The sequence below is a fragment of the Notolabrus celidotus genome, chromosome 15 (assembly GCF_009762535.1).
Source record: "Notolabrus celidotus isolate fNotCel1 chromosome 15, fNotCel1.pri, whole genome shotgun sequence".
NCBI lineage: Eukaryota > Metazoa > Chordata > Actinopteri > Labriformes > Labridae > Notolabrus > Notolabrus celidotus.
This window is the reverse complement of record NC_048286.1, coordinates 26450495-26467416: the sequence shown is the minus strand read 5'-3', so window position 1 is coordinate 26467416 and position 16922 is coordinate 26450495. Positions and strand designations below refer to the sequence as shown.

Genomic DNA, 16922 nt, shown 5'->3' with positions numbered 1-16922 from the left:
TTTTTTTGGTCACATGGTTTCCATGGTAACAGAGCAATAGTCTTGACAGGCAATGAGGAGGGTTGTATAAGCAGTCTAAATTACACTACTATACACTACACACGCACACAGACACACACTCAGTTTGTGATGTCATTACAGGTATGAAACGTGACTTGTGCTATGAGGAAAAAGGTGATGATACTGAAGCAGTTGTCGGGACGTTCTTGGGCTTCAAACATCAGATGGAAAACTGAGTGCTGGCTGACATTTTTAAAACCGTCTCCAGGTTGAGTATAGGGAGCACAACTGAGGCCTGCAATCATGATGACCCTTTGGATGTTAAAAGGAGCTTGACTTACATTTAAAAATCAAGTGGTGAAGTAGTCAGAGCCCTGCAGCCTGGAGGATGCAGAGATAGATAAAATGCAGACTTAATTAATGTTATTTAAACACCTGTGTTCTCCTGACACAACATGTTGTATATTCTCCACCGCACTAATTACTCTGTTGGCTGTTACTAGGTTTGCTGTCAAGGAAACACTACATTTAACAAAAGTTAAACAGTTTGTTGTAGACTGCAAGAAAATACAGATTCAATGGTCAGCTCTGTTGCAGCACACATAATTTCACATCATTATCCAACAACTGTCAACAACACAGGTGAGAACAACAACCTGTTTAAGAGCCAAACCGAGTAGCTTTTCATGTTTGCTCAAACGTCAATCAATTTCAACGAAGCCCAAATCTGACAGTCATTGGCATCAAAGGGATTCTTCCAGTTAGTCTATACTGTGTGTGCATTATAAATATTGGATTAATGGTTAAAACTTGACTGTACTGCAAAAAGAAAACTAAGAGCAGTGTAAATTATTCTAATGAACAGGCACAAGTGGACTACCGTAACCACCGTTTAGGTGTATACAGAGGTTTCCAGTAAATGTATGTGTGTAGATGTGTTTCTTGCATTAAAAATATTAAAATGATTACAATTAAACATTTTAACAAAATCCCTGCAGTGAAATCTGAAGTAATTTAGTCCATTAAAATATGAGAGGTTCAAATTAGAACAAAAAGGCCTCTATTAGCTTAATGACAAAATAATGAATTATTAGGCTAATGTGAGCACTCCACTGAGAGTGACAAACTCCTGATAAATGCTTTGTAATAAATGACTCAATGTTGTCCAGGTTAAAGTTTAATACAAATTAATTTACATCATTTATATTTTAGATATAACAGTTTCAAAAAAAGGCACAAGTGAGGAATCAATAGTCATAACTGTCTTCTAAGTCAAAGTAATCCACAGTCAGTCTAGTATTTTAAAGCAGTCACATTCATGTGAAGGAAACCATTGTTACAGATTCAACATGAATCCCAGTTCAGTCCAGTCTTTCATTTTGCTGTTGAATCCTCAGAAAAACATGAGGGTTGTCCTCGGTACAAAGGCCTCTCTCTGCCTCTCGTACATGATGACGTACGACCGGAGGAGGTCTTCTATTGTTTTAGCCTGAAAAAAAGAAGGAAGTTGTTGTTGTTTCAAAATTTGACTAATTTTAAGAAAAGGTGAACTGGCATCTTCTGCCGGGAACATTTGGACATGATAAAATAACAAACAGGCACTCACCTGTGTGGTGTCACAGACGAAGTTAACATTCTTCACCATGGTGCGGATGGCCATCTGGAAGACGTTTCCTTTACTGCTGAAGTCTGTGATGCGGTTAAACTGGTGCACGACCACCGGCTCCTGAAAGGGTTAAAGTTTGAATTAGACACATTTAATATTATTACTATTTATTTAATGTGAACCACATTCATGAAGGCATGAAATATCTTAAACAAATATCAGAAAGCACCACACATCATCACATATTTATGTTATAACCTAAACAATATTAGAGATTTAAGACTATTGCTGATGGAGAAAAAAATCCCTGAACTCCAAAGTGGCTGAAAACATGGGACAGGGAGTTTTGAGATTAAATGCAAACAGTCCTTTTCTTTGTAGATTTTGCTCGTATGTTCTAACAATATGATAATGCAAAACTGTCTGAACCAAAACACTTTGCATAGGAGGTATAGAGTTTACATACAATTTAACATTCACTTAAAGAGCACTAGACAAAGTAAATAACAGTTCTAAATCATGCTGACCTTTGTTTTCTTGACAAGTTTTATGAGTCAACATCAAATAACGTATTATCTGATGCTGATATAGATCTGGCCCATCACTTATAAATCAGTGTTAGATGATTAAATCAGCCAGGATGTATATTGGCTCTAATTCTTCTCTGTATTTTGAGACTTATTTTTGTACAAACCTTTTTCACTGGGTCAATTAAGCTCACGCCCTGCTTGCTGACAGCAATCCAAAGATTGCTTGGGTAGCTGGATTCACTCGATTGCTGCAAAGTCAAATTCAATTATAACACAAGTTAACAGTGTCCTCAAATTATTGTCGGCAGACTTTGCTGTTTCTCATCTTCATGACTCACTTTCACGTTAAAGAAGGCACAGCCGAAGGTCGGCCAGCCTGAAATGAATTTCAGGAAGGCGATTTTGGCCTCATCCACTGTGATGCCGCTCTGCTTGTTGTAGGAGGAGATGATGTGCTGCAAGACGTACAAAGAAAACTCAGTGAACACTCACTCAAACTGGGAACATTTTTCTACTTTGTCCCTCTGAAGATGTTTTCTACCTTCTTCCATTCGTCAGCAGACATGAGTTTTATCTGGTCAGCAGGAACCAGCCCCTTTAACATTTTGGGGATCATGACGAACTGGGATCTGTCTGAATCCACTTGGGTTCTGAAGAGCAACCCAGCCAGTGTGATCATTTCCTCTTTAGTGCAGTTGTGGTATCCCCGCAGGTACTTAGGCTGCTCCTGTATGGAGGCAAAACAAAGGCCACGTATCAAGACGATGCTGCGTGTTCATAAAGACTTGCAGAAAGGAAGGTGTGTTTGGTGGACTACCTGTGGGAAATGGAAAGTGAGGTCTGCGATTAGGTCTTTCCCCGGGCTCACATTGAACCAGAGCTTCCTCTTGAAGATCACCAGGTAGGGCGTGGTAGTCTGGGCGCCTGAGGAGCAATATTCAAATTAAAGCTATATTTTCACTGACATGTGAAAAGTCAATGTGTCACCAGGACCATCATTACCATCTTTGACTTTTCTTGCTTTCTTTGGAGTTTCTGAAGTTTGCCTCAAACTGTCAAAGAAATATCTCTCCTCTTCCATGCTGGTGGTCTGAAGATTCAAAACAAACATGTCAGATAAGACAGAAGCGTAACTTTAGGTATATTTGTAATCCTCAATGCCAACCAAATACATCTGATTACATCTTTGTCCATCTCAGTCAAATTACAGTGCAACTGTAAACTAAAACAAATGACTGAACAAACAAGCTTTTGCAGGAATGTTACCAAACCCCACCTTTTGTTGGGTCTTCAGGTAGAGGCCGTATCCTTCAGCAGAGCTCAGTCTAAGCAGGGAGGCGATGGTGCTGTACAGCTCTTTGATTGTGGTTGTTGATGTCACCTCATATATCTGCATGAAAACACGAATGGTTTGTGAAAACATTCAAGGAAAACTCATCTGATAACATCTGACAAAAGACTGTCACCTGTTGGCAATGAATCAACTATTTTGAGAGTTCACGTTTGCATCAGTTTTGATCCAGTGTTTTTGGAGCCACAAGTGACCACGTTTGAAATTCAGGATGGGTTTTGTTTTGCCTCCTTCCTGGCTGAGAGGTCACTATAGTAGCAACTTGTTGATCACAGTTAGCCACACCTCAAGCTCATCCTGCTTTATTGTCAATGTTTCTCAGGATGGGGCAGTAAGATTAGTGGTTATGAACATAAAAACAGCAGGAAAGTGTTCAGTGGAGTAGGAAAGCAGAGAAGAAGAAGGTCAAAGGTTTTCTGAAATGTTCTGCTACGAGTGGACACCCCCTGCTGGCCATTAGAAAGAACACAGGTTTCAGCCTGGTCTGCACTGCGTTCACTTTTGAAACAAGGAAGGTGGATCCAATTCTTAAATACAGTTCACCATTAAATCCGGAAAATGTTTCTTATCCAGGGAAAAATGTTTGAAGATCACAACCTCTAAAGGTCTGTAAATGTCAGACTACAGCAAACAGATCATTACATGTCAGATGTAAGATAAGGTAATGGCTAATCCGGCTCTAACCAAACAAATTACAAACCGCCTGTCTGCTCCTCTAAGATGAATGGTCTATAATTGTTTGTTTGCAAGACACCAGGAAGTCACTGGACCAGACCATGAAAGAGTAGCAAACAAAACCTAGTGCCATTTGTACGGGTTCAACAAAAACAAGATCCAGGTATGCCTTAATGCTTTGCTGATAAAATCTGCTATTACTGTAACTCACACTCTTCACACGTATAGCAACCCACTCACAGATACATACACTACCAGTCAAAACTTTGGAAATCTTCTCATTCAATGTTTTTTATTTATTTTAACTATTTTCAACATTGTAGATTAATACTGAAGACATCAAAACTATGAAATAATATGGTTTTGCCATAATCTGGATTACAACAGTAGTCAAATAGGGCTATCCATTGTGTACTACTAACCCTACCTCTGAACAACACAACTGATGGTCTCAAACACATCAAGAAGGCAAGTCATTCTACAAATGAACTCTTGACAAGGCTCATGTTAATTAGAAACCATTCCAGGAGACCACTTCATGAAGCAGACTGAGAGAATACCAAGAGTGTGCAAAGCTGTCATGAAGGGAAAAGGGGGCTACTTTACAGAATCTAAAATATAAAACATATTCTGCTTTGTTTAACACTTTTTTTTAAATTGAATAATTCCATATATGTTCTTTCATAGTGTTGATGTCTTTGGTTTTAATCTACAGTGTTTCAAATAATTAAAATAAATAATAACCCTTGAATGAGAAGGTGTTTCCAAACTTTTGATTGGTAGTGTACATGAGTGTCGTTGATGTTTTTGTCAAACTATTCATTGAATTAGGCAAAAAGGGTGAGGTGCTAAAAAATACACAAGTCCTGAAAATGGGGTTTGTTTGTTTCTCTGTGCGAGGCTGGAAAACAATAAAACATAACTAGCTGCTGATGGGGATTTCTAGCTCCAGCTTTCCTCCATGATTAAGGGGGAAAATGTATGAAATCAACTGATGAACAAAGTATGTGTTTTCATTAAATTAAAGTGAAGAGGAGAGTTGTGTCTTACATCGTTTCTGTCATTTGGGAAGTGGACTTTGTGGAAGATCTGGGTGCTGTTCTGCTGGATGGCTTCCACCTCAACCAGGTGAGGAGGAAGCTTCCTGGGCTCCTGCCTGAGGGAACAGTTAACACACTTATTTTACAAACACACAAATACTTACAGTGAAAGGTTAACCAGACTGAAACCACACCTTTATGATGGTTCCTTTTATGCATTACTTATGTTGGTGTATGCTCTTGAAATAATTTAAAGACTCAAACTTAGAGTAACAAAAGTTCCTCACAGCAGCTTTAACATCGTGAGTTTCCTGTTTTATCCCTGTTTTCTGTCACACTGATATGTCTGACCCTTCTCTGATGTTTTAATTTGAATCTGCTCGTCTGCACCACTGCAACAAAGTGTTGCCCCCTCAGTGTGTTTTCCAAGAATTTAAACAAATAAATGTAATATTTTTGATGTTTCCTCCAGGCTGACCTGAGCATCTCCCTCATCCTCTGCAGGCAGATAGCAGACAGCTGATCTCTGGGTCGAGACTCCAGGAAGCGCTCAGTGTATTTCATCAAACTGTGACTGGGCGTGAATAATCCTGTACACAGCCACATCAGCTGCCAGCCGCGCTCCACACTCAACCTGAGAAACAAGTCATAAGGATTACAAACGTTGCCCTCTGATTTAGTTATCAGCCTCTAACATGTAGGATTACATTCTGTGCCAGTACCTGTTGGTGTTGTTGGTCATCTGTCTCATGATCTGGCAGTAGATCTCGTCCTGCAGAGCTTCATGCTGCGTGGCCGGACCAAAGATCTGGTCGGTCAGCTCCAGAGGACTGCGAACGTGTTTGATGGGGTAGTCGCCCATGTACTTCAGGATAGGTATCGACAAACGTTAAGGACAACACTTCAAAGTTTCAACCAAAAGTAAAGCAACATGTTGGAGTTTAAAGATCCTCTGAAACAGGGTCAGATTTTAAGGGTTTAAAAAGTCTTTATATAAGGATGGACGATGTGTCTCCGCCTCCCTGGAAGAAGAGTCTACACAGTAGAGGCCAACCCTTGGGGCCATGGTATTGATGTCCTGGCTTTAGCTACTTAAAAAGCACATTTCCTTCTCAATTAAACAGCAGAGATCCTTCAGGTCAGTTCAGTCTACATCATAAACAGACTCTTGTGTCCTTTTGAAGCAGACGCTCAGGTTCATGGAAACCCTACCCTCCTCGTTAAGTGCATACAGCGCTGCCAAACGGGCCAACAATTGTCAGAGTTGTCAATCATGCCAATATGTCTTTTTTTCAGCATCAAACATCTAAAAACAACTAAACCTGCTTTTAAACATCAGGAAAATGAACACTCAGACATGAATCAGCATGATCAGAACTAACTGTCATGAATGAAGTCAGGTTTGACAGAAATGTATTTGGTGTCATTTGGTTTAATACTTTGAACCAAGTCCCATCTGTTCCCATGGAGCATGCAGGCTTTGTGATCTATACTGCAGCCAGTCAGCAGGGGGAGCTCCAAACATTTGGGATACATTTTGGGGAGCTGACAATTGACCATAATTTTCTGTGTGTGAATAATTCTGCGGTTTCAGAACAGCTTCATGAATCTACATGTCTCTTAAGGACCTTCTTAAAAACAAATGTAAGACATATCTTTAGTAGATGGTGATGAATTAAGCCCACAGTCCAACAAGACAGCTGTATTTATCAAACTATTGTGATTGGAAAAGTGCTCAAACTTTTCATAAGCAGGTAAAAGGAACAGAGAAGCATTAGCTTTAAAGGATATCAGTGAAGGCGTTGCAGGCCATGCCGCTGAGATCAGAGCTGCGGGTCAGGCTCTTCAACAGCGGCTGTTTGAGAGGCTCTCTGGAACAAGCCCACAGCCTCTCCCTGCTAGCCCCTTTGGCCGCACCCTGTCGACCGACATCTTTACCTGCAGGCCTGCAACAGAGATATTGAGAGTTTTTTTTGTCTTTAGGTTATCCAAAGCCACCTTGATTTTATTTGAAGCTTTACAAAAGCTATATGATATCTTTGTTTTACTATGCTCATGATAGTTTAATCACACCATCAACAAAGTCCAGCATCAAACCAGCTGTAAGGTATCCATTAAATGTTGGAAATGACTCATGATATTTATAGACTATGATATTTTTACCTGAAGTTCTCCATTGCAAATTCTTTCAGAGAAGCAGGAGCCACTGTTTCCTCTCTCTGTCGAGCGTTTTGTGTTGTTGAACTTTTCCTTGAGCTCGGGCCGAGCAGCTCCTGGAGGGTCAGAGGCAGTTCTTTAGTTACACCACAGGGGGGAGCTCATGTCACCCACAACACTGCTTGAAAACTTAAACCACAAATGTTTCATGCTGTATGTGCATACCAGATTCAAATGAAGTCTATAAATGAAATCAAATTAATTTCTAAAATATACAATGTACGGTAAGTTTTATATACAGATTTACCAACACTAATATCTTATGTTGTTACTCTCTCTCTTCTTTCTTATAGACTTCTCCCTCTTTGACAGACACTAAATACTAACTATTAAAGTGAGTAAATGTAACTCTACCAGCATTTCTTCAGACGGCGAGCTGAGAGTTGGCAGAAACTGCAGTGAATCTATATGGACTATTCCACTGTTGTTGGTTCGCTGGTTAGTTGCTCTGATCAATTTGTTTCTAGGAGGATAATCTTCATCTTTCTCTACCAGCAGCAGGTCTCCACGTTTACACACCAGGAACCCTGGGTCACCTGGAAGAGGAATGAAAAGAACAAAAACCTAAGTAATATGTACCAGAATGTGATAAGTGAATGAATCGACTGTGAAATCTTACTGGCATCATTCTGGACCACAGCGTACAATGAACGCTGCCTCAGCCCCTCCAGGTTATTATCTATGAGAGCTGCCATGTCTTCAGCTTCAGGAGACATCAGGTGAAACTCTCCTCTGATTGTGGCCAAACTCAGCGACTGAGCACTCACATGGTCCTCACTAGACAGATTAAAAACATCACCTTTAAGTGTTAAATGGTCTTTTAAGCTTAACTAAAGCAATGAGAGGAAATAAGGCACATGAAACTGGTGACACCTTTAAAATCACTGCTTTGTACTGTCCCTTGTGTACTGTACTGGGCGGCTGTGGCTCAGTGGGTAGAGTTGGTCGTCTATCAATTCGGAAGGTTGGCGGTTCGATCCCAGCTCCGGCAGTCACATGCCAAAGTGTACTTGAGCAAGACACTGAACCCCGAATTGCTCCCTCTGTTGTTCAGAGGTGTGTGAATGTGTATGAATGATATTAACTAACACTGATGGTCCCTTACTGTAGCAGCCTCTACCATCAGTGAGTGAATGGGTATGAATGGGTGAATGTGACAAGTAGTGTAAAAGCGCTTTGAGTGGTCAGAAAGACTAGAAAAGCGCTATATAAGTACAAGTCCATTTACTGTAGAATTCTGTGTAATCACTTCTCTATTTTTTCTTTTTTTGTTTGTTTATTTCTGTTTTCTTTTTTAAATGTTGTTACTCTTTTTACCCTGTTACCTCTCTGCTGCATTTTTGCATCTTTACACTCTTTTGTTGTTACTTCATGGTGACTGTGCTTCTCCCTACTTTCTCAACATATCTTTATATTATATATTTGTTTTCTTCTTTTCTTTTCTTTTTACCATTGTTTATAATATCAATCCTTCTTATTAACCCTTATGTTTTGACTTAAGTTGAATCTATTTATTTGTTCTACATTAATGCTTTGTCTTTTTGTTGAATGTTGTCATAAGGAGGGCCACACGACAAGCCTGCTAGAGTTTTTTTTGGCTCCTCCTGCACATTCATTGTCACAAGTTAGTGGTTAGTTTTATTGCTGAATCCAGCTATTATATCTTGGCAGTAATGTTTCGTTTTGTTATTTTATAAGTGCAATACAATACATTAAAAATAAAATAAAATGTAGTCTTAGGACACAGTGTTACACTGTTAAAGGATCGATAAATGTATAATCTCTATCACAAGAAGAAAAATCAGAAAGTTCTTCATACCTTATCAAGTGTACATCCTTTAATTCCAGGAAAGGAATCTCAGCAAGTCTCTTGTCTCTCCCGTCCATGAAAAAGACACCACTCCAGTTGACCGCCACAAAAAACCTGCTTTTGGGCAAAGGCGGTCCTGTGCAGAGATGAGGGCGTACAATAGTTATTTCAATAGAAGTGAGTTGTAATTAGTCTCAATTTTTCAAACTGTTACTGTAACCCCATGTGCTGTAGGATATCTTGATAACCCTTTTAAAAATGCAACACATGTAAAACAGGATAACACATTGAAATCAAACTTGAGTGTTGGCTGACCTGAAACCATTGTGACGTCGTAAAACTTGGAGAAAAAAATGGGCCAAGCCTGCCTGGCGTTGTCGACCAGTTCTCCTTTCACACTATCTGTTGTCGGCTTTCTGTTGGCATAAGGACCCTAAAAAAAAAACAGAGTGTGTGAATGAACCGAAGATGCCCGTGTGGCACATGAACTGAGAACAAATATCTTGGAGGTCACTGGAGGTGTCTGCGAGAACCGTACCCGTGAGATCGCGTCGCTGATGAGCTGGATCCACCTTGTCATGGATTTGTTCTCGATAAGCGTTGTGGCGATGCACTCCTCCACAACCCTCTGCACGTTGTCTTTGCTGTAAACGGAGCCAAACTGGATGTAGTAGTGCTGCGCCGCCATCTGGACATATTCATCCTCCTGAGAGATAAAACACAATGTTCACACAAATAGATAAGTTGTATAAGTTATTATTTTGACTGTTTTAGAGAAGATGTTGAAGGAAAAAGAATGTTTATAATAAGGTAGTTAAAGTTGATCCCACCTTGATCATTGCTTTTAATTGATGTGCTTAATATTTAGATTTCTTTAAGGGTTTTTCTCCACTTCTTGTTAAATCTTTCAATGTATTTGTGGTATTTTTGTTATGATTTAACCTCTAGATTCATTTTGGTTTTTTTATCTCTCTATACAATATGTCTCTTTGTTTGTCTGATGCAATAAAAGATGGAAAGATAAAGCCTGAGTAAAATAAGTAAAGATTTAAAAAGTACCAGCTCTGAGATACTGCAGGATTTCATAACACCTGTGATGTTGAAATGCCAAAATGTTGTAATATTGAAGTTACAGTGAGTATGCGGTGCACCCCTGACCCTCACCTTCTCACTGGTGTACTCTCCAGACTTGAGCCCCATGAGGACCTGCCTGTAGATCAGATCTGTGCTGATCCAGTCCTCTGAGCAGTCGTGCCAGGGTGTGAACAGCTCTTTGCGAATGGAGAGCCTCCAGGGGGCGTCCCTCTCATGTCTTCCCTGCCTCCTCATTTCATTCTCGCACTGAGACAGAGCATCCCACACGTGGTTCCCACAGCTGCCCAGAGACCACATCTGGAGACAGAAGAGCATCAGCTTTCCTTTAAAGTCTTTTCTACAATAACTCATTGCTGATCAAACAACATTCAGAAACCTGATTCTAAGCTCAACAGACAACAAAAGTAAACAGAGGGTTCTGAATGGATGAGATGAGACAGTAAAGTTCACCTTGTCAAACATACTGATGTACAGGGAGAATCCAAAGGTGTCTCTGAGCTTGATCCTTTCTGCCACAGCCTGACACACCTCAGCTGAGGTGGAGGCTGAGTCCAGACTGAGACTGATGGAGCGGCCGTCCATTACTGTCACAGACACATCTATGGGCTCCTTGGACTTGGCAGCCTGTCAGACGTGAGATGTAAATCAAGACATAGACAACATTGTGAATTTTCAGCGGTGGCTGCTGTGAGGTAAAATAACGGTCTCTACCTGCACTTCCATCCAACAGGGCAACTCTTTTCTTTCCCCATTGACTTTTATGCGTTGCAGGCGCTCTGTACAATATGCACCATAACCACTCGGCCCTCTGCGGACAAAACTCTCCAAATACTGCAGAAGAGAGCAGAAAAAAGAAGATTAAACAGAGGGTAAATTTAGAAGAAATGGACAATTACTACTTCTTTCTCCTCCAATTTTAAATTCTAAATGCAAATTACTGCAATCAAACATGATACATGGTTCCACACTGTAATAATAAGGTTATGTGATACTAAAAAGAAGAAACAGAGATATATTCTGAATCTGTTGCACATTAAACTTTGTCATTTCTGGTTAACTGTGAAGTCAAATGTGTGTATGTCCCTGTCTTCTCTTAATATCCTGTCATTTATTTGACTTTGTGAAGGGAACTGCTGTAATAAAAGAAAAAACGTAATATGCCAATAATGATTTTTATAACTGTTACAGTTGCATGATAACATAATAAATAAAATGATCATGTTATGACTTTTGGTGGCTTGAAATCAACAGATAACACATCTGTGAGGGCGATTCATTTAAAAGAGAAGAACAGCTGAAGGTAAAGTTTCTCTAAATGCCTGCATGAAGCCAGCTGTTAGCAATTTCTTTAGTCTGTTTTGTTCTTGGATATTGTAGAGTTTAACCCTTCAAGTATGAAACAATACTACCAATGCATCAGAAACCCACCTGCTTCCTTTTCAATAGATAGTTTAAATATTTAAGAGGTATTTTAATTAAAGCTATGGAAATGTTGCTATACGTTCGACTGATATAGAATAAATATCCGGCTCCAGTAAGTGATTCAATTGTACAGTTTATGGTTGCATTTATCTGTTGGTTTTCTCATGTTTATTTAGTGTTTTTAATCTTATCGTATTTTATTACTCATTTCATACCAGCAGGTGGGTGTGAACCATAATGAGAAGCTGTGTTTTATCATCCTGGTAATTATCCGAGATAAAAACAGAGTCCACCTTTGACAGTGACAGAGTTAACAGAGGACACATCTGTCTTTAAAAACGAAGAGTAGTTTCTTTGTTAAAAAATAAATAAATAAAAACAGGGACGTGTTGATTTAAGCCTCTGTGTTTCTGAAGGACTGGCTGAGGACTGACCTTCATGAAGACGTCTGTCGGAGGGAAAATCCCGAGACAGATGGAGAGAAGATTCCAGCCCAGCATTCGGCTCCTCCTGTTCCTGTTCTCCACCAGCTGCTTACAGATCTGACAATAAATCTCATCCCTGCAGCAAAGAAAGGAAGGTGCCAATGAAACAGGATCGTACGTAAATGATCAAACCACATTTTTTTAGAGAGTCCGTTTTTGTTTGTCTCTCTTCGTGTTCATTAAATACATTTTACTTAATTCTGCATTTTTGGTTCCTCCACTTTATGTTTGCCTCAAACTTGACAAGTTCAAAATGGCCTTTAAACAAGTGTTTGATGGTAACATGGTTTTAATTAGGTTAAGAAGAAAATACACCAAAAATTGCACAAGGCTGCATCATGTATCTACACTGCATACACATTACTCCTGGCTGTGCTGTTTTTTATATCAATAGTTATCGTGCTCTGACCTTATGCCATGTCTGGAAAGAGCGTATCCAATAATAATGATCAGCTTCTCCTGAGATGTGAGGTTTCGTTGCAGTTTAGGACCCTCTCCAATTAGAACGTCCTCGTCCTCAGTCAGGTCCTCCGGCTGGTAAAGACAGAAAAAGAATACAACCAGCATGAGACACACACACAATAAACCAACACAGCGAGAAGAAGTCATCTATGAATGTCACAGTGCTGACCTCTTCCATGATTGTAGAAGCTTTTCTTCCAGTTCCAAGCTTTTTCTTGTTTCTCCTCAGAATTTTCTATTAAAAAGAAAGAAAATTAAAGTTATTATTAATGACTTATCAATCTATAAATCAATTAGACTTCATCTGTAAAGCACTATATTAAATTGCTTCACACACAAACACACATAAACATATATAGAGATAGATTACTTATAAATAACAAATAATCTATAAAACAGTCAACAATTAGGTTATTCAATATATAGTATAAATTAATCTTGTACTTTATATTAAGCATCCATGGTATTTACTTTATAAACAGATTTTTAAAAGTTATAGAAAAGTCAGACAAGAACAAGAGATTACAATAATCAGACAGATGATTAAATAAAGCTTTAAAGGAGAGGCTAAAAGTAAAATACATCTATAATTGGACAGACTGATAAATAATAAATAATCAATAAAACAAAAATATTTGAAAAAATTGGGATAATTGAGGCTTAAATGAGGAGTTTTCTTTCTCCTGTTTCTTTTAATATTTGTATTTTGGAGATCCATATTTTGATGGCACAGTAGAGAAGATGTCGGGTAGTTTTTTGTGATTTTTGTGTCCTCTTTTCAATCGTGGGTCTGGAGCAGCAATAATATGTTTACTGTGACAGACAACAATGTAAGATGATCATTTAGTTTGGCCCTATTTCTTTATTATATTTTTGTTTAATGGTTCCAACCAGCACAGTAATCAACTGATTTTTAGTTATACTTTTTCATCTTACTTTCTTTTCAATGCAGCTTACAGTGACAGTGACAATTTTTTCTGATTCCTGTTGACTCTGTGATAAATTGCAATTTTGTATCATTTTGTATAATTATGTAACACTGCACTTATTTTATGGTTTGCCACCTGACGTCGATTGCTTATAAATTGGACACACCCACCTAGTTGGTGAAACGGCGATGAAAGCCTAGGTCTGAAACGTGTTGGTTTCTGGAAGCTGCTGTCCATGTCTGACATTAAAAATGTTGAACTTTATTACGAGTGCTGACATTTTGTTGAAATGCCAACGATTATAGTGGTTTCGTCCAAAGAATGTATATCCAGCTATTATCATAATGACTTCATCTAGGGACGATGAGTGTCTCATGTTAATAAATTGAACCTTAAAGGTTTCACAGCCACGACATGACTCCTTAAAGTTTCATTAAAAATGTTTTGGTTTCCGTAACTTCAAAAATGATGATGATGCTCAGTGAACTCTCATCAATCATAACAGAATCTATCTTATTATTACCCCTGACTTGCATTAATGAGACTTTGTTACCTGGTCAAGTCCCACCAGGCTGCTCAGTCTGCGACCCCGCCTGTGAGGAAGAGGACTGGACAAGGTGCTGGACGCCTGAGACAGAGCATCCAGAGATTTTGGCTCTGGCATGTCCTCCATGTAACGCAGAATAATCCAGAAAACAGTCAGGCACGCCTAAAGGACAATAAGATGAAAAACTGTGAGTGAGATTTGGTAAAAGATAAATAATCATGAAACCTCTCTCTGCCCTCTCGGTGCTCTCACCAGTGCGTCGCCCTCATCGTCATGGGGCAGAAGAGACTGCTTGATTCTCTGTGTGATGTGCGTGTGTGTAGCCTCGCCCTGGAACCTGAACTCGCGGAAAGAAAACTGATCACCATCTTCATCGAACTCGTCGTCCTCGTCGTCCTCTCCCACCGTCGGTGTTGGGGTTGTTGATTTTGAGGCAGGACTGATGATGATTCTAACAGAGGTGTTGTCTTCTGGATGCAGCATGTTCCTCTTCTTGAAAAAGAAAACAGAATGAATAGTAGAGGTTTTGTCATCAAAGTATGACGACATGAGGGGTGTTTATTTCTGTCACATTATCAGCTCACCTTTAATGATTCCTGTTTGACCTCTTCAACAACAGGAGCGGGTTTGAAATCATGCAAGCTCTCCTCTGAATCCTGCTCTACGATTGGCTCAGGCTCCTCTTCAGCTTTTTGTGATTGGGAAAGTAAGAGCAGTCGCTGTTGAAGCTCCAGAGCTATTTGCGCTTGGTCTTCCTCTTCCTCTTCCTCCTCCTCCTTCTCCTCCTCCTCCTCCTCATCCTCCTCAACCACCTGAAATGAAAAGGAGTTTGTAAGAAGGTCTGTTAGTAAGAGGATATAGAAAATGTTTCTGCGTACAGAGAATAAAGCAGATATCAGAAAATAAAATCAGAAATTACATTCATTGGGTTACTTACATTTACCCTTTCACTTTCAACGCTCTTGTTTGTCTTCATCTTTACAGCTTTTCTTCTGGCCAGCACTCCTCTGGTGTGAGCCTGCAGCAAGATCATCGCCTCTCTTTTCTGCTTCATGTCTTTCCTCACCTTGTAGCCCCTCATCTACGGTTAACAAGACAATAATAATCAGTTCATCAAAATAGTGAAACACCTGTAAGCTCCTCATGTTTTTGTTACTAATGGAACTAATGAAAAGCGGTGGATGCCTCTGTGTATAAAGCAGCAAGGTACAGAACATTAAACATAAATATTAAATAGCGACAGTATGTTCTAAAGGGGGAAACTGTTTTTCATTTTTAACAAACAACTTTTTGATTATTTATAAATACATTTGAGGTGATATCATGAAAATATGTCTTTATTTGAACAAATGACGACGATATTTGAATTAATTCAAAAGTTGAAAAAGGTATTTAAGTATTGAAATATTTTGGGGTGCCGTTGGCCTAAGCTGCCACAGTTCCTGTCTTTCTCTGGCTTTCCAATCCAATAAAGGCAAAACTGACGAAAAGCACAACTTAAAAAATGAATAGATTCATAAATAAATAAATAAATAAATAAATAAATAAATAAATAAATAAGTATATAAATAAATGATAGACAAATAAATAAATAAATACATATATAAATAAATACATAAATAAATACATAAATACATAAATAATATTGATAATTTATAGACAAATACATAAATAAACAAACAAATAAATAAATTGATAAATAAATAAATGAAAATATTGAAATATTTAATAGTGTTAAAAATATGTTACATATTACAAAGTGCCTTTCCAAAGGACTGTTACACTGCAAAAACTCAAATCTTATTGTGAGTATTTGTCTCATTACACTAACTGTATAAGTATTACATATTTACCATATTGAGCTAACAGGTCCAGATATAAATCTAATATCGAGGTGTTATAATACGAAACACAGCGAGTGACATTTTCCTCATTACAATCAGAAAACAAGATCTATATATTTTTTTTACCTTTTAATTTGTTTTTTTTTTTACACCATTATTAAGAGAGAGGAGAGGACAGTGGATAAAGCAGGAAACCAGGAGAGAGTGGGTAATGACATGCGGGAAGGGGGCTGCATGCAGGATTCGAAGCCGCGCCGCTCGCTACATGGATGTACAATTTAACCATTAGGTTAAATCTGCACCCAAAATAGGACCTATGTTAAGACTTTTAGCTCAGGGTACTTTATTTCAGGTGTAATGAGATATTTTGACTTTAATGAAACTTTATAAGATTAGAATTTTTATAGTGTATAGTTGAACTGTTGAATTTAGTACCAAAAACAAACATACATATGTAAACACACAAAGCCATACATTACTATTATTAAATGCAGTAATCATTATAATGAAGTATGTGTAATAACTGTATTCATATAATATGGTACATGCCTGGCTTTGTATTGTGATCGCTGCTTCTCGCTGCTTTTTGAACTCAAACTGAAGCCTTCTGCTCCGGATCTTGGCTGTCAGACGTTGGTAGCCGCTCTGGAGCTGCTTGGAGGGAGAGTTGAAACAAAGGACAAGGTCGGTGGACCTGAGATAAGTTACCTTATTGTCGCTGACATCTGGGAGAGTTTGTTATATCAGCTACAATCTCTGAGTTTCATAAAGATAAAAAAAAAAAAAAAAAAGACCTTTTTTGTTGCTTGCTTCCTGTAAGCTCTCCAGTTCCTCTGCAGCACCAACGCTGCACTCCTCTTCTTCAGGAAAGACTTTCTAAAAACAAGAGTGAAGGCACCGTGTTTGATC

At 38.7% G+C, this 16922-nt stretch overlaps 1 protein-coding gene across 1 annotated transcript in view; it reads right to left on the bottom strand.

Moving 5' to 3' along the window:
- Positions 1-1164: 1164 nt before the first annotated feature.
- The window catches only part of LOC117826189 (unconventional myosin-VIIa-like), a 28168-nt gene continuing 12410 nt past the window's right edge, over positions 1165-16922 (bottom strand). The window contains exons 22-51 of the mRNA XM_034702077.1: positions 16808-16889; positions 16563-16667; positions 15107-15250; positions 14754-14981; positions 14422-14661; positions 14176-14331; positions 12863-12928; positions 12641-12765; positions 12181-12307; positions 11036-11155; positions 10775-10948; positions 10394-10621; positions 9768-9935; positions 9545-9662; positions 9239-9365; positions 8039-8196; positions 7774-7955; positions 7366-7475; positions 6994-7148; positions 5925-6078; positions 5681-5836; positions 5213-5318; positions 3413-3526; positions 3139-3226; positions 2954-3060; positions 2678-2863; positions 2475-2591; positions 2301-2384; positions 1607-1726; positions 1165-1489 (exon numbers count right to left, since the gene is read on the bottom strand). Coding sequence (XP_034557968.1) covers positions 1394-1489; positions 1607-1726; positions 2301-2384; positions 2475-2591; positions 2678-2863; positions 2954-3060; positions 3139-3226; positions 3413-3526; positions 5213-5318; positions 5681-5836; positions 5925-6078; positions 6994-7148; positions 7366-7475; positions 7774-7955; positions 8039-8196; positions 9239-9365; positions 9545-9662; positions 9768-9935; positions 10394-10621; positions 10775-10948; positions 11036-11155; positions 12181-12307; positions 12641-12765; positions 12863-12928; positions 14176-14331; positions 14422-14661; positions 14754-14981; positions 15107-15250; positions 16563-16667; positions 16808-16889 — 4141 coding nt within the window. The 3' untranslated portion in view covers positions 1165-1393. The remainder of the gene's footprint in view (positions 1490-1606; positions 1727-2300; positions 2385-2474; positions 2592-2677; positions 2864-2953; positions 3061-3138; positions 3227-3412; positions 3527-5212; positions 5319-5680; positions 5837-5924; positions 6079-6993; positions 7149-7365; positions 7476-7773; positions 7956-8038; positions 8197-9238; positions 9366-9544; positions 9663-9767; positions 9936-10393; positions 10622-10774; positions 10949-11035; positions 11156-12180; positions 12308-12640; positions 12766-12862; positions 12929-14175; positions 14332-14421; positions 14662-14753; positions 14982-15106; positions 15251-16562; positions 16668-16807; positions 16890-16922) is intronic.